At 36.3% G+C, this 23,696-nt stretch overlaps 1 protein-coding gene across 3 annotated transcripts in view; it reads right to left on the bottom strand.

Moving 5' to 3' along the window:
• Positions 1-2,502: 2,502 nt before the first annotated feature.
• The window catches only part of LOC139147057 (uncharacterized protein MCAP_0864-like), a 37,300-nt gene continuing 16,106 nt past the window's right edge, over positions 2,503-23,696 (bottom strand). For 2 of the 3 annotated variants that reach the window (XM_070717911.1, XM_070717909.1), the window contains 9 exons: positions 21,729-21,900; positions 21,215-21,358; positions 19,759-19,994; positions 15,198-15,333; positions 14,520-14,922; positions 13,001-13,108; positions 12,288-12,394; positions 5,885-5,988; positions 2,503-4,004 (listed from right to left, as the gene is read on the bottom strand). In XM_070717911.1, the coding sequence (XP_070574012.1) occupies positions 3,992-4,004; positions 5,885-5,988; positions 12,288-12,394; positions 13,001-13,108; positions 14,520-14,922; positions 15,198-15,333; positions 19,759-19,994; positions 21,215-21,358; positions 21,729-21,900 (1,423 nt within the window). In that variant the 3' untranslated portion in view covers positions 2,503-3,991. The remainder of the gene's footprint in view (positions 4,005-5,884; positions 5,989-12,287; positions 12,395-13,000; positions 13,109-14,519; positions 14,923-15,197; positions 15,334-19,758; positions 19,995-21,214; positions 21,359-21,728; positions 21,901-23,696) is intronic. The other variant, XM_070717910.1, reaches the window with a different exon arrangement.

Here is a 23,696-nt window from a genome sequence, read left to right as displayed (position 1 = left end):
CAAAATTAGATATGCACATAATTAATGAGGTACAATATGTGGCATCATAAGGTGTCCCATCATACCATATATGAAGGGTGTAGCACTTGTGGTTACTGAGTTATGGACAAATATGTATATTTGAGGTCAAAGGTCACTGAGGTCACGGGAGATTTTGTCAACATATTTTATATATCTGCATGAACGGAGGGACATGACCCAATCTATAAGGCCCTGGACTTCATCCATGGGGACTAAAAACTGTGTCACTGAATCCTTTTTGCAATATGAATATGATGACAAACTAACACTGAATCCTTTTTGCAATATGAATATGATGACAAACTAAATTTTATTTTACTTGGCCTTATACATGGGATTCTATAGACAGCTGACTTATACATGGTAGCCTATGGTGGTGTAAACTAAAAAGTCCTCTAACATGGCCAAATCGACGTTCATCTGTATGGGGTAGGGTACTATCCTTGTGCAAAGTTTGAAAGAAATTGACCTGGCATGTCTGAGATATCTGCGTGAACAGACGGACGGATGCACACACGGACGCAGGCACGCACACATGGACATGACCAAACCTATAAGTCCCCCGAACGGTGTCCGTGGAGACTAATTAGACAGACCACGAAGTCAATGAGCAACATACAGCTGAAAGACTATTTTTCACATTGCGATTTTAAGCCCATTTTTATGAGAAAAGGGACATGTATATGTATATGGAGAAAAAACAGCAGAAGACATATTTGTAAATTGTTTGTTAAGTGACAATCATATATGCATCTCTTGAAATTTTGTGGTTATAAGGTATAACAGTAGTGTAAGAATAATGAGGTTAGAATAAGTTAGTAAAGCTAAGTTGACAGTAATTAAGATTACAAAATTATACACTAAGCTGAGGAAATTTGAATGAAATAAATGTTGAAAAGTAGCAAAGTCAAGGTCATCTTTTGTCTAATACCTTGTGTAATTCATGAACTTTACATAAATCTTGCTATAGATTTGTTGCTAATGGGCAATAACTGTGTTTCAGATCATTTGAGAGCAATCCATCCATGACAGGTTTAAATTGTAATATACTTCTATTTAAAGGAGAGAAACTTCTCAAATAATTTTTTCCCTGTAATTTCCTGTGAGAACACATGGACATGCGTAGGACTGTATGCTGGTGCTACCTTGCAACTTGTCATGGCATTGTCTAACCTGTTCACCCCAATTTCCTGTAGACAGGTCCACACTCACCATTGATAACAATGGGTTTGGGCCATACCATGGTAGTGAAAGACTGTAACATGTGAGGTCATGGATACTTAATCTCAGGAATGTCAAAGTCTGTATATTGACTCAAGGATGTTTACATAACAAATGCTTAGGGTCATCTCAAAAGTGAGAATCTAAACTATGAAATATGTTTTTTTTTATTGCTTTTGATACCCAAAAGAGCATAGAAATCTCTTATACTTTGAATCAGCCATCCTGCATATTTCTAACATTCATCAAAACCTCATTTCTGTTCCACAACTCATAAAAACAGTCCACAATGCAGGATTGGTGTACATTCCAAAACTACATATATGAAAGACCCCTAAAATCAATTAGTTAAAAAGGGGGTTAGAAATTTCCCAAAACTTTATAACCTCCGCTCCGTTTGGCTCCATTTTTCCGAATTGGAACCTTGGAACCAGTCTATGTATCGGTACCAAATATTAACGCAGTCTGTTCAGCAGTTTTTGACTTTTTGTCGTTTACGGAAATGGACGACATCAAACACCGGTTGAAACCACCTCTATATCACAACTTCCAGTTGTGATAAAAATTCTAAGATATCTTCACGATATACATATGGTCTACCTAAGGTATTTGCACACTAATTTTCAAAGCAATCAAAACAGTGGTTCTTGAGTTATTAATTTTTAACCATTTTCACATTTTGTAAGCTCATTTGCATAATTTTGGCAATGCAGACTTCATTTGAACAAAATCCCATCTATAGCCCAGGATGCATCCACACACAAAATACCAAGCAAAAAGTGCAGCGGGTCATGAGTTTTGATGTTGACGGACATACTATGCGTACACACATACATACAGATGTTACTGACTTCAACCTATACAATAACTTCACATTGACGTTTCAAATTTGAACTAATGAAAAACTACAACAATTGTCCCAATATACATATATGCAAATTTCACCACAATTTGAACAAACCTGACTGAAGTCAATCCAAGGAACCTCAACACCATAGTAGATTTCACTTCCAGTGCCACAACTTGGTATGTTAGACAGACACATTGTACGTACAATATATGCATGTGCGTTGTCAGTAAGCCGCTGGTTTGACTATAATAGTCAAACCAGCGGCTAACTGACAACGCACATGCATATTTGTAATATACTATGCAAACAACCAGAAGTGTAACCGACTAAATTCATGGGCGTCGCCATATTTTTTTGAGTGCTCGTAAATAAAGAAATAAGAAACGTGCAAAGTATGATTTTACATCATATACCATTAATAAAATATATTTCTTTTATTAGCCAGTAAGTATTATTATCCACCTTGACACTGATACAAAATATTGTTACTATCACGCCTTAAAATAAGAAAAAGAGAGAAAACTTGTGCATATAAATGGGACATATGCAAAGAATGCTGGGATTGAATTTTAGAAAGCGCTTTCTGTTTCGATACCATTGCAAAAATTGCCAGTTTTTAGACAGAACGCTAGTTTTCAGCTTACAATTGGAAGTTTAATAGGCAGTGCCACTACTATTGAAACAATAATGATGGCACAACATATCCCTTGTTAAACACAAGAGGTTGTTATCATGGTAAAAATTGCCAATTTACGGAGCTAAAAAGCTGAAACGCCAAACAGCAAACTTTTAGATTTGGCCTCATATTCTCTTTAAATACACCACTGAATGAAAAATATTCTCGTCTCTGGTATAAAATTCTGCAAATACAAATCTTAGACTTCTAAATCAAATGTTAAAGTTATCAGACAAGCGAATATTAGATGATAATATACTTATAATGTTTTGGCTTCATCTGACATTGCACTGAAAAAATATATTGATAAAGCTATAGCAAAACTCATAAACTGGATTAAAGTGTCAAATAGATGAAACCTGTACTATGCAAAAGTGAATTTATCGACCTGACTTACAGACTATATAAATTGCTTCATTGAATTTTTACCATATGAAGTACTGGCAAATATATGCTACAGTATACCCGGTATATAACTGCAACTGTTTGCTTATCCAACTATTCCTTTTTTCAGCGTGCAGGAATGATGCTCTGCATGCTGTTTTAGCACATATTATATCCAAATTCAAAGTTAAAAACTTCAGTATAGAAATTTTCAACAATTATTATGAGTTGTGCAAGAAATATATAACATGTTATCAGAAATTATAATCAATACTTGGTGATATGTATGCAAAACAAATAGAAATATATATATCACAAAACATGTCACAAAACAGAATACATAAATGCCATTTGATTCACAAAATAATAATATTGGGGAATGAAAAGCTATTCCAGATGTTTTAAGTGAAATTTCAGAAAAACAGTATCAAGTTTTGACTTTAGATTTTCTGCTTTTTGAAAATCTATAGTAGAAAGGGGTTTCCTTGTCATCTTTGATGAGAAATACTCCTTTAAAAAAATTATGTTGGTTCAGTGCCACTCCACCTTAATTTACCGTGTGCTCACATAATTTCTAAGCAAATTGTCATACAAAACAAGATCGTAAAAAGTCTAACAATAGAATTGACACTGATGGTGCCAATCACATCTTTTACTGTCCACATGAAAACTTGATACAGAAGAATGATTATACTAATTGCTGTTTCGTGTGCTAACCTCATCTACATTTCTTGACATTTTATTCCAAGGATGCCACTCAGTTCAGTTTCAAAATATTCATGTCCATTTTTGGCAAGCTTTCATTGTAATATGATCTCTTCCAGTTGTGTTTCCATGCTTTAAGTTGAGGCTCTACAAAGGAAAAGAAAATGCAATGATGTCATCAAGTCTGTAGATAAATGTACATGTGGCTATACGTCACTGCACAGATGAATGGTACAACAGGATGAAAGATACTGTATAGACAAACTGTTTATACCATAATGGACACAAAACTGCTGTCACTCAATGTCAGGTTTTTTGTTTTCAATTCTTTACTGAACAAAGTTCTTCAGTAAAATCATGTTCAATAGGGAGGTCTAGCATTTGAAACACAAGTAATCTATTCAATGGTTGACATGGTGGTAGTTTTTTGTAACTCCAACAAACCTGAATGGAAACATTCAGGGAAAGTTGAAATACAACTCAATCATGATCTAAAATGGTGTACATCCTGAAAAGTCTGCACATAAATTCTCAAGGCCATTTAAAAAGTGTTTTATAATAGGATTATTTGCCATAAAATAAGTAAAAAGCTGAAAGTATCATCATGGCCATTAGCCAAGCAACGAAAATATCGGTTGAATAAGACAATGCAATGCAATCATATCTGTATGAGACAATATATATAGATTCTCATTAAATTTGGACACATCATCTTTTATAACCATTATCACATGCACAAGCCAAGTTTGTCGTCTCCGAACAAAAAAATATGGGATTTATTCTCTGGTCATTCTACGTCACAACAACCCGCGTCTATGTCATCAATTTTGGAGCGTCGGATCTTTTTTTTGTTGATCTTCGATGTGCTCAGAAATGTGAACAAACAACATGGCAGTTGATGTTTCTCCCACGATCAAACTGTGTCTGATGTGAAAATATGGCAAACATTAGTCATGATTATTAGAGTCTGGCAATACATCAACTAGGCAAATTTTTGAGACCTTGTGTTTTAGTTTTGTCGCCGATATGCATGGGGTTCGTATTCGTATGGACCCCGCCGACGCCTGAACTTTCGACGCACTGTACTTTCATGCAGGAGACCACGGTAGACATACGGTTTCCATTGCAAGAAGGGGGTCAAGTGCCGGTGTCCATGCCTCCAAAAGTCATGTAATGAAATCGATATTTTCACAGACTACAACAACAATAATAATCCGAACAATATAAACACAAGAGTGTACCGCCTGTACATTCCAAAGGAATTATGTGAATAATTTGCGGAAACAATGAACTCGAAGCTGGTCGCATTACTGTGAGTTCCGTAAGCATTGCATCAGTTGCAACGCTTAAAGTGTTCGCGCAGTCGAGATTCAGTCAATGTTTGTTCTGAAGTAAATTTCTAGGACTATGCTATCTTTGAAATATTGTATAATTTTGCGGAAGGTACATGTAGACCAAGAGGTCATCTGGCATTTTCTCCATGTACCAATGAACGTGAACGCGACGGACGACTGGAAATGATTGACAACTTGCGCATGGCGTATTTATATTATTCCTAAAGTAGTTCAAAGGTTTAAACACGGAATCATCATGGAAAACTTATTTTACTTTTCAAAAAATAACGAATTCTTGGCTTGTGCATGTGATAAGTATATTATTCCCTAACATTTTTCTTCGTTCAACTCAGAAAATACTCGTGACGTAATGACCGTGTCACCCCTCGTCGAATAATATCTAATCATATTTTGTGTTCTATTGCAGTACCTTTCCCAATTAATTTATTCCTCTTCATACCCTATATGTACATCTACTTGTATGCCATATTTCTGTTAGCTTCCTTTCTTGTATGACGGTGTTAACAACTAATGTAAAGAAGTCAAAGGTACAAATTGTGGGCTAATTTGACTGCCTTTTCCTGGATAATTTGACTTGTTATATCTACAGATTAATTTCAAACATGGAGGCAAATTGAAGATGCCCATTCAACAGAAGGAAGACAATTGCATATTTGCATGTAGGTTTCTTACACTCTAATGAGCGTCTTGGAGTCTGACTTCACATATTGCTTTGTCTTGCCACTCTCTATTCTCTGTTCACGTAGGCATTCCTTTAGAAGTTTATAACTCTGACTCTAAAAGAAACAAAAAAAGAAGAGAGTGTTACACTACTTTAAGAAGTAGACAATATCATGGACTACAGATTTACGGAACTTCCTGAACGTGAACGCGACGGACGACTGGAAATGATTGACAACTTGTGCATGGCATATTTATATTATTATTTTGACTTCCTTTTCATACAAATACATTAACAGTGTATCATTCAATAATGTTGGTTGGATGTTTTTATCATTGTCTTGTGTTGCATATAAATTTATACATGTATTTATTCAGGTAAAAACCTTAATATTTAGTCCTTAAACAATACATTGAAATGTATAGGGTCATTTACTTGAACAACCCCCTCTTGTTATGCCAATTAGGTGGTACACTTTGATCTTTATTCATCTGTGAAGTACTAAAAAGATGCAACACGCCTGGAAATGATAGACAGTAGAGTGGCAAAGCAAGCGGAAATAATGTTTGTCAAACAAGTATTTATTAAAAGAAATACACTGTACATGAACCAAAAAACCTACAAACATTACTTTTAGCTAACAATTGATTCACTGAATCAATATGCACAAGTTGGTTCAAACTGGACTGACTATTTAAATTCCCCCACACAAACAAATCAAACTGTTTTTCTGGCAATTCGCAAGGCTTCTTCCATAGGAAATCCTTGTAAATCAAAGGATTGCTCCATAACTAACCTCTCCATGCGATCCTCCTGATAAACTGGACAGAATATTTCCAGAGGCTGACAAGGCAGAATCAATGGTCTCTTGATCGTTAGTTTGAGTAGCATTGAATCAACTCCTTGTATGCCAATGTATATGGCTTTGCAATGATCTACCACACTTCTGGCCAACAATTTCCTAAGAAGCACTAGTGGCACCGGGGAAACATGTAAGTAAAGATACCCACTCCACAGTTCACAGTGGGAGAGCTGCAAAACTCTATCTGCTCGTGTATTGTAACCTGCAGTTTGCAATTGTGACAGGTAACAAATATGGAAGGTCTTTGTGAAGACTGTAAAATAGCATAAATGTAGTCAATAATGGAAATGTAACTCAGACTCTCTAGCTTCCTGTAGAGTGTGTCTGCCAGATTGTTGCCAATACCGGGATTGCAAAGTACCATTAAGACAATATTGTGAAGTTAGCACAACTCCAGAATGTCCTATAATGGGTAACACAGTGTTGGAGACTGTTTACTACCCTGGTTTTTGATAGACTCCACAGCTGGAGTGCATCATCACTTTGTTGCAGATTTGCACATGACAGTATAATCACATATCCCTAAGAACGTGTCTACCAAATATTAAAGTATCAGACGAGTAGTTCTTGAGAAACAAATTTTTCAACTAAAAATGGCAAAACTTGCCTAAAATATACAAAATTGTAGATTTCATAATTTCAGTATATCACATTTTGATCATCCCTATCCCTATCCCTGTATACCAAATATCAAAGCTATCAGACAAGCTGTTTTTGTAAAAGAAATTTTTGATCAAAAGTGACAAACATAGTGTCAATGACACTTGGCTCACATATGGTTCGATTTGGCAAGCCAGAGTTAGTATACCTAATTAAGTTTACCCTAGGGAACATGCATACCAAGTTTAAAAGCAATTGGACGAGTGATTTTTAGAGAAAATGATTTTTTGATCACAAATGGGAAACAAGCGACCTGTGTTTATGTAGAGAGTAACTATTTTTGACACATGTTGATGAAGAAGGTGGAAATCTTTGATAGCTCAATGCAGTGGCCAGAAAAAAGTGGCTAAAATAAGCTGCAAAAATACACAATTGAAGATTTCATCATACTTTGAACATATCACATCAGATCATCCCTAAGAACATGTCAACCAAAGCTATCTGATGAGTAGTCTTTTGAGAATAAAATGTTCTGACCAAAAATGGCAACAATTGCCCCCAAAAATAAAAATTGCAGATTTCATCATAATTTCAAAAGATCAAATTTAGTTCATCTATTGAAACCTGTATACCAAATTTCAAAGCTGTTAAACCAGTACTTTTTGAGAAACACATTTTTTGACCAAAAATGGGAAAAATCGCCCCAAAAATTCAAAATTCCAGATTTCATCATTATTTCAATAAATATCATTTAGTTCATCTATAGAAACCTGTATACCAAATTTCAAAGCTATCAGACGAGTAGTTTTGGAAATACACATTTTTTGACCAAAAATTGCAAAAATTTGCCCCAAAATTACAAAATTACAGATTGCATCAGAAATTCAATATATATTACAATCATTTTCAGTAATAGAGCGCAAAGCCACTGTAGTGAACTGCAACAAAACTGCTCACACTAATTAGTTTCAGCTGTAGCCAGCTGGCAAAGTTGACAACATTGTATGTCCCATGCAGACAGTTTGTCTGGGGAAGTTGAAATAAAAAAGATTTGTACATGGACCAGTGCATGGTAATGTTACATTGTATCTTAATCTTGAACACAGGGTGCCAATCGTAAACTCTCATTTACAACCCGAGCCTCAGACAGAGCTAGTTTTGCCTTTGTACAAGCGGACTTTTTGTCTGTACCAAGTAGCCTTGTTCAACACCAAAGTGGCCACGGCTACAGCTGAAACTAGTAGTTTTATTGCAGTTCACTGCAGTGGCTTCGCGCTCTATTACTGAAAATGGTTGTACTTAGCTCATCTGTAGAAACTTGTTTACCAAATTTCAAAGCTATCAGACCAGTACTTTTTGAGAAACACATTTTTTGACCAAAAATGACAAAAAATGCCCCAAAATTACGAAATTGCAGATTTCATCATAATTTCAATAAATATCATTAAGGTGATCTCTGGGAACCTGTATACCAAATTGCAAAGCTATCAGATGAGTAGTTAGGAAATACACATTTTTGACCAAAAATGGAAAAATTGCCCCAAAACTACAAAATTGCAGATTACCTCATAATTTTAATAAACATCATTTAGTTCATCTGTAGGAACCTGTATACCAAATTTCAAAGCTATCAGATGAGTAGTTTTGGAAATATTCATTTTTTGACCAAAAATGGCAAAAATTGCCCCAAAAATACAAAATTACAGATTTCAACAGAAAATCAATACATATTACTTAGTTCATCTATAGAAACCTGTATACCAAATTTCAAAGCTATCAGACCAGTACTTTTTGAGAAATATATTTTTTGACCACAAATGGCAAAAATTGCCTTAAAAATGCAAATTTGCATATTTCTGCACAATTTTAACAAATCTGAAATAGATCATCACTAGGGACAAATATCAAAGCTATCTGACTGGTAGTTTTGAAGGAGAAGATTTTTAAAGATTTTTTTAACCAAAAATAGTGACAATATCACTGTTCGCCCAATATAGTTATCAAAACAAGTCAACAATTGTATGAAACATGGACATACATATAGACAGACTGACATACACAGACTGGCACAGAGTGATGACATTAACCCCAAGTGTGCCTTGGCCCATGGAGAGTGATAAAGATATAACAAACAGCTGAATGTAATGATAAAATAGTTAAGTATAGGCCTATACAGGCACTGAGGGTGAATATGTTACAGCAATTTGATTAGTTTCTTTTCCTTTCTACTTCTGTGATAATCTTTAAGACAAATGTATTGACAAATATGTTATTTTCACAAGCACACAGCAAACTGTTCTTGATTTTTCATTTACAATATTTGACATAGACTGAAATACATAACATGCAACCAAAGTTTACACTTTGCCCATACACCAGATACATGAAGAAATTTCAACATACAATCATCAACTCAGGAACCCTACAGGGATAAGTAAACATTGTTTTCTTCCAGAAAAGCTGGTGCATCCACATCTGGAACAACTCACAAACTTAACCAATTACACAAGGATGATGACACAAGAGATAAAGTTAAACTGTGGTGAACTTGACTATTCCTTTCAAATCCTTACCTAACTTGACGTCTTAAACTAAAATACACTGCATGGTTAATTGCGTGCAAAATACATCGGGGTGGACCATTTGACAAGGGACGGTGTCTGGAAGATCAATGAGGTACATTATCTTTTTTATCCAATCCATTGTACATTCTTTTTTCCCCACTCTCCCACCTTTTCTTTTTGTCAAACCTTCTCAGGCTGGATTATTTATTGGCATTTGTTTGGAATTTTTTCAAAATCTGCCAATATTTTTTTACCGCATTTCAACACCAAATACAGTTTACCATATCAAATGCTTACTTAATCACCACATTATATACTCTTAGTTCCAGTAGGTATAAAATTACCAAAAAGAAATCTTAAAAATACAAAATGAAAGATATCCCAGTAAAACTGACAGTTTCGCAAAGTTGCCCCAAAAATTCAAACTTCTGGATTTCAACTTAATTTCAATATATCTTATTAACAAAAACCCTAAGAACCGGTTTACTAAATATCAAAGCAATCAGACTGGTAAATTTTGAGTAACAAATTTTTTGACCAAAAATGAGAATAATTGTCCCCAAAAATACAAAATTGCAGATTTCATCCTAATTTTAAATATATCTAACTAACATAAACTCTAGGAACCTGTACACTAGATATCAAAGCTACCAGATCAGAAGCTTTAGGAGAAAAAATTTTTGACCAAAAAAGGCAAAAATTGCCCCAAAAATAAAACAAAAATTGCCAGTTTCAACATACCTTCACACATTATATTGAGATTAATCTTAGATACCTGTATACCAAATATCAAAGCTATCAAACTGATTCAGTAGTTTTTGGATAAAAAAAAATTTATTAAAAATTGGGAAAATTGCCCCAAAATTACAAATATGACAATATCACGAGTACAATTTGTACAAGCATGACTGAAGTCATTCTGAGGAACATGAATATTAAGTTTCATAGCAATCAGACGAGCGATTTCAGAGAACAAGATTTTTTGACTAAAAACGGAAAAAATACCCTAAAAATACAAACATGCAAATTTCATCCCAATTTTTGCACACATAATTCAGAATACCTAAAGAAATCTACATACCAAGTTTCAACCAAATCTGACCAATGCTTACTGAGTTTTAGCCATTTGCAGGATTTTTCCTTTTTTTCCCCTCATTTGCATATTTTTGGCACTGACATGTTCATTTGAACAAATTCACATCTCCACCCCTAGGTGCACCTGTACACCAAATACTAAGACAGTAGGTGCTACGGTTTAGGAGTTTTTGATGTGGACGGACATACATACATACATACATACATACATACATACATACGTACATACATACATACATACATACAGACAACATTTTTCCACCTTATAAGAATACCTCCCATTTGCATATATACATATGCATACATGGGAGCTAAAAATGACAAAAATTGCCTTAAAAATACAAATATGCAAATTTCACCACGATTTGAACAAATCTGACTGAAGTCACCCTAAGTAAACTGCATATCAAATTTCAAAGCAATCGGACAAGCTGTTTCAGAGAAGACGATTTTTTTTACAAAAAACACCAAAAAATGCCCCAAAAATACAAATATGCAAATTTCACTACGATTTGAACAAACTTAAGTGAGGTCACCCCAAGTGAACTGCATATAAAATTTCAAAGCAATTGGACTTGCAGTTTCAGAGGAGAAGGCAATTGTTGACGGACGATGACGGACGACGACGACGGACGACGACAGAAAATCAACCTATTTGATAAGCTCCACGTCGCTGACAGCGGAGCTAAAAAGTTGACGGTGATTTATAAGCAAAATGCAAGTGTGAGCGTCGATCCTGCAGGCTACAAACGTAATTCTCATTGATCTTGCAAATCTCGCTTACGCGGTCGCTTTTTGTGCTTCGCACCACGTCTTCGCCCTCTTGTCAAAATATCCTGGGGAGAACACTGATAGGTGCTACAGGTTTGGAGGTTTTGATGTGGACGGACAGACAACTGCAGATACTAATTTACAAACATACAAACGCCACTGGCCTACCATATAGGCTCTCTTTGGTAAATACAAATATACCAAATGTGAGCTCAAGATTGCCCAAAAAATACAAATTTGCATATTTTATCACAATTGGAACAAATCTATAGGTTATTTCTAGGGAACTATACTATATTATATTGTTAAAGGAATCGGACAGGCTGCTTTGAAAAAGAAACTTGCGATGTAAAAAGTTGACGCTGGATGCCAGATGATGGCACACATCCACCTGCTCTGCATTGCTGTGAGTGGAGCTAAAAAACCATTGAAATGAAAGTGATCAAATACCAAGAATCTACTTAAAAGAGTGTAGGAACTTCGAAAATGGTGTTAAGGTGTTTATTTATCCATTGCACATACCTTTGGATGGAGTACTGAGATGACATCTGTGATCTTGAAAATCTTTCCATGGCGAGGCATAACATCAAAATATCTTTTACCATTGATAACACCATCTGTGTCACCAACTGAAAGTACAATAATCAAAGACATTCTGCTACAACTCATGTGTGATCAAAATATAAAATGATACCAGGGGTGAGCAAATCCACTTGCCCGAGCTCACAGGCATGTCCATTGCACAGGCATGTCCATACACATTGTGATTTTGACCGCCGGACAAGTAGTTTTTGGCATCTACTCATAGCCCATCGGGCTAGTAGCTTAACCTTGTAAGTAAAATCAATCACTGCTGGATTTCGACCGCTGGACTTCTTGTTTTGATTGTAAAACTTCTTGTCTGTGATATTGATGAAGTCACAACTCAAGTGCACATGTGCATATAAAATACCCAATCAAACTGCCTTGCCAGCAGTCATTTCATATCTAATTGCAACTGACATTGGATATACATTGCATAAAGTTTTGATTAAATAATTAGCAATAGCTGAGGCTATATTCAAAATAAACAAAGTACACACTAGCCTGGCTGGAATATCTTGCAGCAACATAAAAGTGGACATATGTTGAGCAGTTGTGCCCTCTGAGAACACAGGTTTAATATAAACAGAAGAAAAGAAAAAAAATTGCCATCAATCTACGGATAACTGTAATATAGTATTAGAGAAACTTACTTGGCTCGTCCATCCTTAAGCCAATGTATAATCTATGATCTGTATGTCCTTTATCAATTTTACCAACAAACTTCACTGTTCCACTTAGATGTGCCTTCTCATCAGTGTCTGGAAAGAAATTTCAAATTTCACCGACACATGAAGTTATACATGATGAAGCTACACATGGTAACAAATAAATATTCAAATTGTCAATGACATAATAATTTACTACCATGGTACTCCATAACAAGCAACTATTACCTGATAGAGCTTCGCTGTATTATGTAGAGACGAAGTATTAGTGACACATGTTTAGATGAAGGTAAAAATCTTTCACAGTCTTGAATGTTTGAAGGTGAAGAAAGACATGGGACTCATTAAGATATAAGGCTAAGAAACTCAGCTCATGCTGAGTATAGCAGGAAGAATAACACTTTCCTGGTTGACCTTGACTTTGATTAGGATCATCACGAAGAATATGTCTACCAAATATCAAACTCTCTGACAAGCAGTTTTTGAGAAACAATTTTTTTGATAAAAATGGCAAAAATTGCCCTGAAAATTACAAAATTACAGATTTCACCATACTACATTATAATAGGGTAACCCCAAGGAACCTGTATACCAAATATCAAGGCTATCAGATGAGAAATTTTTGAGAAAGAAGTTTATTGACCAAAAATGGCAAATATTGTCTGGAAAATACAAAATCATAGATTTACTAAATGTTATCACACTTGTGTAATTGGTTTGTAAAGTTGTTTCAAAATTTACTACAGGATCAGTAACTCAGCGCTTACAGGCAAGCCTTGCCACTTTGATCACAGGGGGCTCGTACTTGTTTATTTGTGTCTGTGTTTGTTTGTGTGTATGTGTTTGTTTGTTTATTTGTTATTTTTAATAAAATAACAGCGAAAGGCTATTTTGTTAATATTTGTCAATAAAGAGCAGTTTATTTATTTGTTTGTTTGTTTGTTTGTTGATATGTATTTCCGATGGTTAGGGTTAGGGTTAGGCTTAAGTTAGGGTTAGGGTTAGGGTAAGGGTTAGGCTTAAGTTAGGGTTAGGTTTAGGGTTAGACTTATTCACTCCCTCTATATATTCAGACAAGGGGTGCAAGTGGGATTCCAACATCTGTATTTTCAAGGCAAGAAAAACACACCAAATAAATGCCAGACAATTGAAATATTGGGTTTGTGGCAGCATCATGTCCTTTACTTACCACACCTATCCTTTAATTCGATGGAAAGGGCAAAAATCGGCGATATTTAGCATCTTTCTCCTTTGATTCGTACAGTTTGTACGGTAAAACGTAAGTGTCACACTTTGGCGGGTCAGTACGTCAGTGAAATTCAAATCGGACCAATCAGATAGCTTGTTAGCCCTGCCTTGGCCCGAACTGGGGACGTTACAAATTTTCAATTTTCAAAGAAGTCAGAAAACTTGAACTGAACATAAAAGAGTGTGACATTGTTGCTTGTAATGGTTGATAGCAAACAGTGCATTTATCTTTATGGTATTTGTAGAGACAACATACCTTGCTTCATTTTTTCTTCTGTCCTCACCATCACCCTGTCCCCAAACTGAATATACTGTGCCCGCATCCAGTCTTCCTCATGTACTAAACTTCCACTGGGAATATTCAGGGCACTAAATTTCGGAATTCCCCTTTTCTTTGCAGACTGATTTTGTGAGGGAAAGGTGTATGACGTCTTTGATTCGGTTGTTTCATTTGTTGATGACCTGTTGCTCACAGTATTTGGTCTGACAATTGCAGTCTTTATCTGTCTCTTTGGTGATTTTGGGATATGATGGCCATCTTGTTGGAGTTTGTCAGACGTTGTTTCTTTCACTCCAATGCTTTCTGATAATTGTCTTTGAAATTCTCCTTTCTGTAGGCCAGCAGAATGATGACTTATATCAAACTGCTTTGTTGATGACTAATTAAAAAAATTGATACTCTGTGTCAAGACATTGACATTGATTAAATTTTCATGTACACAAAAATAAACTGACACAAACTACTTGTGTCAATAATAAAACTACTGGTAGTCATGCAAGTTATATCCTATATAGGGCAATTCAAATCTGCTAATAGCTGTGGACGAGATGTGATACCACAAGATTTGGTAAGGTCACGAAATGTGAATCATCTATCCCTTCTGCATCTTTATATCACTTCAAGGATATAATTTAGTCTCCTTTCTGTTATTACCTTTGTCCATGGTTTCAGAGTAGAGTGAGCATTCCTATGGTGTGCAGAATGCTTGCTTTCATTGTTAGCATCCAGTAGTACAACAGCATTTTTGTAACTATTACTTGGATCCATAGTATATGATGGAGTTAGTGGTCTGCAAAAATTATGGAAGATGTGAGAATTCCATTATGTACAACATGGAATGTCTAAAATACAGAGTATACACTCTACATGTAATTTGAGCAAAAAGTACCGGTACAATTTTGAAAGGAATTGAAGGCCTATCTAAAAAATTGTATACCGACTACAAAGCTTATTCTTTACAGATGAAATGAAACAAGAGTAAAGTGGACAGCTATGTGCTAAAAGGAATGCATTAGAAATAGGGTGTAAAAGCAAAACATGATTAAAACAGAGGTATTCATACAAAGTTTGCTCATGCCATACACAAGATGCTTCTTATAATACATACACAGGTTATTCACAAATGTTGTACATCTAACTTCAAATTCAGTGCATACAGTTTTGATATTTGGCTGGTTTACAAAATGTCACTTCATACAAATATGCAAATTAGTCATGCTGAATATTTGATAAACATGCAGTGTTCTCCCCAGGCCATTTTAGCATAGCGGTCCCGCTACGCTTTCGCCTGTCCCCGCTACGCTTTGATTCTCCCCGCTACGCTTTAAAATATTCCCACCATCCTTTAGTTCACACGCTAGCGCTCTGCGTAGCTACCAGCTGTTGCATACATGGTCTACACATTAGCGCTCACTGCAACTTTCAACCTGGTTAAAGATAGGAAGGTGTGAAGTATGGTATGCGTCCGATAAGTTGTCCGTAAGTGTTGAGAGGAACGTTAAAACAATAGAAGAATCGGCTGGGTTGTTCACAAGTTTTCATTCTACATCTACTATTACGACCAACAAATACCTTTAGTCGGTATACATCGAGGACAAGTATTGACAGAGTTAGGCGGTGTAGCACTAGCAGGGCCTTTGATCACATTCCCATGCTTTGATCAACGAAATGGACCGTGAAAGAAACAAAAGAAGCAGTTTACTAGTGAGGTTGATTATGATTTTACAACGATGATCTTATTTTTTGTCCGAGTAAGATCACGATCGCGATCGAGTTCACATTGCATAAATTCCAATATGGCGGCGGCCATGTTGGCCGACGTGTTGATATTGATCCTGGCGTCCGCGTGTGGTTCCACTCTGACACGTTCTCTGAAAGATTTTACACCTGATTTTCGAGCGATTCTAGTCGTACTTAGTTCATGTCTTGTGATCATCTTGGTGGTATTTTTGAAATCAAGAATCGAACGACGATGTTCAGTGGCAGTGGTAGTTACGCGGGGGGGGGCTGGTTGAAATTGATCCCCGTGATGAAACATTATTCTTGGTGTTTCTCGTTCAAAAATGATATAAAACTCAATTACATTTGAATTTTTGTAAAGCTTAAACTTGTGAATTTTCCTCTTTGTTGGGAATTTTCGACAATTTTATTAGCAATATATGTATTAATGAAACTCCAATCAGACGAACCATTTCTTGCTTTCAATCTGAACTTGCTGTTACTGTTTGAATCTTCTATTTTAATTGCAACTGTACTATACTGTGATGATTTATTTTAGTGTAATAAAGAGTTTCCATGATGTTCAAATTGCATACTTGTGTGTTACCATTGCATTTTGTTGTGAGTGTACATGAATGCGTGGGTGCATATGCAAGCTTATATCGATATGAAAATATAAATTAATGATATGCAAATGATTATGCAAATTAGCCGCTACGCTTTTGCTTGATCCTGGGGAGAACACTGACATGGTTTACTCATTACTTTCACAGTTGGATATTTAATGAATTTCTGTAATTCAGCCATACCGGTATATCAAAACTGAATCATCAAACTTTCAGCACCTATCATTAAATCATCAAACTTTGAGCACGTGTTCATTTTTGACCTATAGCATGATTATTATAATAACAAAATTTCACCAAATATGTAAATAAGCTGTTAGTCAGTATGTCATGCTCATCAAATTTTCAGCAGAAGCAAAACTAAGTATGATATATGAACATAAGAAGTCAGATCAAATTCAGTGCATAACCTTTGATGCATAACTTATTACTGTACTCATTTAATTATAAGGTCCTGCTCGAGTATAAGACCCGACCCCACTTTTAGAAGATTTTCAAAAATGCTATAAATCCATACAGAAGACCCCTCTCTAGTTTAGTTTAAAAGCCAAAAAATCATACATCAATTCAAAAATTGACATTAGTGTGACATCAACGATCACATATGCGAAGTTGTTGCTGACTGACCAACTACAGATTTAGAAGAACCTTAACTTGCACATTATTTGAACGATCGTAATTGTATCAGACTTTCTAGTGACATTCTCGAGCCTATAAAGAATTGTAATGGAGATACTATTTGTTGTGCAGGGTGTGTAAGCATGAGTATGGTGTTAAATTGTAAATTATAGTGGTTGAAATTTCCTTATGGACCTAGAAAAATCACTAAAGATGCTACTTAATTTGACACTGACATTCCTGTAATGGAACAACAGGCATATCTAATTTTTTCCCTTATACTTTTATTTCTGTGTGATTGGTCTGTACAGACCTAATCAAATACATTTTCAAACTTAAATTTTGCATTGCTAAGTTCATTCAACTTGACTTGTCCATCAGATACAAAGAATATGCCCGAACACAAAGTCACTAGCCATGGGCATCAAGTGATAGGAATTTTCAAGCCCTGCCAAAGTAATTCTGAGATCCCACGAAAAGGAATGCATTGAACTTTCATGTATGGCCTTATGTACAATAATTCATTCATTATGCAAATGACTTCTAATCTGTAAACTATGCCTAAAAGTTTTAGCAAAATAAGACCATAGTACAATATCAGTGCCAGCACAGTTATGTCAAATTTGGCAGTTCTTAAATTTTTAAGATGTAGCCAATTGAACTATAAAATAATTAATTATGCAAATTGTTGTTACGTGTGCCGAGTCTACCAAAATCTAAGAAGATCAGATCTCTCCACAATAATGCTATGTACAAAACTGTTTAACATTCTGACAAGGGGTATTTAATTAAAGCCCTAGTAATGCTAATTTGGACCATTTTTATCATGTTTTTGTTTTCAATGGTATCTTCATTTCACACTAAGTAGATGATAATTGATACTGAATTGAACAGTATGTATGTCTAGCCTAGCTAACAAATGTATACAATCAGATCTATAACAAAATGAGTGAAAAATGAAAACTTGTCTGTTGCGCATGCACAACCATATCTACAAACCAGAGTAAGGCATTTCTACTTGAATGGGCAATACAGTTGGGTAAGTACCAGTAATGTACGTTGCTACAGCAGCACAAATGTGACTATTTCTCCTACAAAGAATGTACAGGAAAAATACCTAATTTTCAAAGTTGAAAAAAGCTTTCAAGTTAGAATTAATGGGGTATGGATAGACTGACACACCCACACAAACATTATGGTAACATTGGACACTGTTTGGGCTGATGTATGGCGCCGGCCCACAGACCACAAAAAGTAAAGAAAATCTAATTTTATTACAGCAGCTAAGCTTACCTAAATTCAAAGTCTGAAAGCTAAGCTTGCCTCAATTCAAAGTCTGAAAGCTAAGCTTACCTCAATTCAAAGTCTGAAAGCTAAGCTTGCCTCAATTCAAAATCTGAAAGCTAAGCCTACCTCAATTCAAAGTCTGAAAGCTAAGCCTACTTCAATTCAAAGTCTGAAAGCTAAGCTTACCTCACTTCAAAGTCTGAAAGCTAAGCTTACCTCACTTCAAAGTCTGAAAGCTAAGCTTACCTCAATTCAAAGTCTGAAAGCTAAGCTTACCTCAATTCAAAGTCTGAAAGCTAAGCTTACCTCAATTCAAAATCTGAAAGCTAAGCCTACCTCAATTCAAAGTCTGAAAGCTAAGCTTGCCTCAATTCAAAGTCTAAAAGCTAAGCTTACCTCAATTCAAAGTCTGAAAGCTAAGCTTACCTCACTTCAAAGTCTTGAAAGCTAAGCTTACCTCACATTCAAAGTCTGAAAGCTAAGCTTACCTCAATTCAAAGTCTGAAAGCTGAGCTTACCTCACTTCAAAGTCTGAAGGCTAAGCTTACCTCAATTCAAAGTCTTAAACTAAGCTTGCCTCAATTCAAAGTCTGAAAGCTAAGCTTGCCTCAATTCAAAGTCTGAAAGCTAAGCTTACCTCAATTCAAAATCTGAAAGCTGAGCTTACCTCAATTCAAAGTCTGAAAGCTAAGCTTACCTCAATTCAAAGTCTGAAAGCTAGGCTTACTGAAATTCAAAATCTGAAAGCTAAGCTTACCTCAATTCAAAGTCTGAAAGCTAAGCTTACCTCAATTCAAAGTCTGAAAGCTAAACTTACCTCACTTCAAAGTCTGAAAGCTAGGCTTACTGAAATTCAAAATCTAAAGCTAAGCTTACCTCAATTCAAAGTCTGAAAGCTAAGCTTGCCTCAATTCAAGTCTGAAAGCTAAGCTTACCTCAATTCAAAATCTGAAAGCTAAGCTTACCTCAAATCAAAGTCTGACACTTTTAAGTTGGCACCACTTGGATATGTAGCATAATATAGTTTATTCCAGGGAGTATCACCAACCAACTGCTCCTTCATACATTCTAGTTCTTGCGTCTTCTGCACCACTAGGCTGTCTTTCCCAATAATGAGTTTCTTCAAGGTGAGAATCTCATAATTTGTCATTTGCAATTCTCTTTCAAGTTGAGGGATGGTGCTCACTTCTGCTTCCAAACTCTGGAATATAGAGACTGAGTGTTACAGTATTTCGTGCATTATTACTTGAATTTTTAATAAGAGAAACTGTTGATAACAATGACACCTTGGTTCACCTTATAGTTCCTGTCATTGATATATTAACGTTACTGGGCTACTTTGACTTAAGACCTTTCTGAACATGTGCAGAGTTTTGCAGCTTATTTTAGTATAGTGAGCTATGGCTAAACTGTCAACAGTCCCTTGTGCCTTTTCTGTCTCTTATTGGTGTTGTCTTGCACATATGATGGTGTGGGGAATCACAATCATACGCCGAAGGTGCGAGCTTGGCATTCCGAAAGCAGCAGGTTATAATCCCGCGTGCCAAAAATCAGAGCTCTAGCTCTATTAGCCAGCCTAGAATTAGATATGTGCATAATTAATGAGGCATATGATGTGGCACCATAAGGTCTACCAGCTGAACCCATTTTTTATTTAACCTGTTAAAACGCGTCGTCATGGTCCAAATCAGTGAGCAGTGATACTTCTATACATGTCCTTCAGTTAGCACATTTACACGAACCAACTTTGGTTTGAAAATAAAATCATGAAAATAATGCAGAGAATTTGCATCTATTGGGGGCTTTAAGTTGAATCTGTGTTTTATCACAGAAAAGTGTTTTGTGATTACACCTAGGTAATCTGCCTACTCTACATCTTCACCTTCGTTCCCCTAGCCAATCAGCTCTTCTACCTGTGACCTTTATCAATCTTCCTTCCCGGCCAATCAGCCACTTTTGCACACGGCATTGTGCATCATTAAGCCTTTGTCTCATTACTCCCTCCCATTCATTCATTCATTCATTCATTCATTCATTCAGCTGCTGGGTTCACATCATACCAGCTATTGCATTAAAATGACTGCCTCTTGACTGTACTGGATCAGATTGGGAGACTTATTAATAAGCATTTGAATAATTTTACCAACTTAGAACAAAATTCATACAGCCATGTCTGAGAAATAGCTCCAGATGGACACACAGATACCGGTACAATCTGACTAAGTCAACCAAAACTAAGAGTCTGCTTCTGGACTCCATCCGGAGGGGACTAAAAATCAGAACATTGACACTCGTTTCTCTATAATAACCTCAAATATATCAAATGCCCCTTGAAAGATAGGGAATTTAATATAGCACACATAGAGATTTCAGAACAATTATTTGTATTGATAACATTTGCTAGAAATTTGCAATACATACCTGAATTTTATTTCTTTGATCTTTGATTGTCTGTCTGGCAAGTGATAATTGAGCTCTCCTTTCGAGGAGATGTTTCTTACTAACTTCTAATGTCTCTCTGGTCTCTTCTAACTCCTTTTCAAGAATTGGCACTGCTTCAAGTTCCTGGAAAATCAAAGTTAAAATAAACACTTCTCTGCTGTATGTAATGGTCCAGCATAAATATTCTAAGTACCTAAGATGTGGTCATTCTGTCAGGAAGGCTTACATAAGTACCACAAGTTAATTACTAAACATAGGATTTTGATGGCTGTGGTTGATTCGGGACATTGTTGTACACCATACAGACACACAGTATGGCTACCGTAAAAGCTTGCATAGCAGCATGTTGTGTGTGCATCTGCTTGATGCCTCCCCATCCCATTGTGCATGACCACTGAATGCCATTTTGTGAAGAGGGGTTTGAAATCAATAAAGAATGAAAAAGGACGCTTTTTGGCTGGTGTCAAATTAAAGCTCTCACTGAGAGCATTACCTTTTCCATGGCTTGGTTTCTTTTGACCTCATCTCTGACCTGCTGGTTCAAGTCACCGACTTTGGTGTTTAAGTCTTGGATACTTTCTCTTGCACTATGTAACTGTTTGTTTACATCATCCAACATCTGCTTTAAACTTTTAATTTCATTGTCTCTGTCTCTCACATTAGATCTGGTAAAGTGAAAACATTAAACATGTCATATCAACCATAAGGTAACTCAGCCCACCACTTTCCACCAAATGGTTACAGTGCCCATTTGCCTTGAACCTAATCTAGCAATCTTAATCTTATCTGCATTACCCTTACACTTTCATTGCATCACATCACATCACACCTTCACCAGGGGTATAGTGCTAGGATTTCAAAGTCGCTAGCCATAGATTCCTTTCATGGCAAATTGGTACAAAACTTGCCGGTCTGCAGGTCGGATTCAGATCTGTCGCAGATCAATACAGCTAAAATGCCGATCTGCACAGAATATTTTGAGCTGTCATATGTCTGCTGCAGACTCAAGTATCTCTGGAAGATGAAATGCAGCTCTTGGCAGATCGAGCAACAGCCATCGTGCAGCTTAAAATCATCTTAGGTAAAAGTTTGTTGACACTAAATGTATCACAGTCCATTGGCAGCTCTGAACAGCTCTATGCAGCTGACTGGCAGCTAGCAGGCAGAGGTGGCTGATGAGCTCGTGTTCGGAATCTAGAAATGAAGTACAGGTGTGCATGTATTGAATGAATTCACTCCATTGACAAATGGAATTTCTGTGCGTCTGTTTTGCGATCTCGGCACAGAAAATCGATCGTGAGTAAATCGTTAGTTTCTGTAAAATCATGTGCCAGCTGAAGCCGAGCTAGCTGTGTGGTCAAACGAAGTAAGTTGTGTCTTCCTTCGAATCACTGTTCATCCCATATCAGTATTTATATGAAAAGTTTCCTCCATTTCACCTTTTTAATTTGTCATTCCGAACAAAAAACCCCAATTCGTGACAGGTACTTAGTCCTATGGTGTGGCCTCTGAGAGTACACACATCATGCGTACCAGTGAAGGTTGCTGCATATGCTGTTAGTATCGGCGCTAGACACACTTGATGACGTCATTTATCATGTGATAATTTGTCTGCTATTGGTCAGATTCGCTAAACGACCCAGCTCTTACAGGTCTAAATGCATGTGCGCCAACGAGATACAACAGTTCAAATGTCTGCCGGCTTACTCTGTCACGTTTCTGCGCTAAAGTCTGTATTAAGTTTTGCAAAAAAAAGTGTCCGGACATTGATAAATTGTAGCAAACTGAACGAGTATACTTGCCGATATATTCGACGTACCATTAGTTCTCGGCCACCAGGAAGAAATTACGTCAAACCATGGAGAATTGTATGTGCAGTGCACTTGCCTACAAACGGACAACGTCATTCCATACCGCTTGCTATTTGGTAAGTTATCATTTTAGAACTTTGATATATCCGCCGAAGTCTTATTCATTTGTGTTAATTGTTAGTAAAGACTTCTTTTGAAGATCACGTTTGTTATATTGAGAACGACCTTATTAAATATTCATGCAAACTGCTGATCCCTTCTCAGAAAGTTTGAATAAATGTGCAGCTATTTTATGCGAATTTTAAGCTTTCAATTGTAAGGCTGGATGACGTCATTATTTTAGTCCTTATGTGGTACTAAACTGGGTTCAAAGGGTAAGGAAAAGCTTTATGGTTTGCTGAGTACGGCAGTGCATATCTAGGCTGCAAAGAATGCATAGAATACAACCACTGTCGGGTATCATATATGGATGTGGCGCTGAGAGCAAGAGTGTAGTCACATGGATTTTGTAACCCAGCTGGTAGTACCGCATCGCACTGTCACCGTGAATTTGACTGGGGTCTTTGAGTTTGAGGCCAGTTCACCACACTTTCATTAGCATGGCGAACCAAGAAGACATTTTATTTGCCACTCAGCACTTTCTATAACAT

Source organism: Ptychodera flava, chromosome 13, assembly GCF_041260155.1.
Source record: "Ptychodera flava strain L36383 chromosome 13, AS_Pfla_20210202, whole genome shotgun sequence".
Taxonomy (NCBI): domain Eukaryota; kingdom Metazoa; phylum Hemichordata; class Enteropneusta; family Ptychoderidae; genus Ptychodera; species Ptychodera flava.
This window is presented reverse-complemented; position numbering and strand designations above follow the sequence as displayed.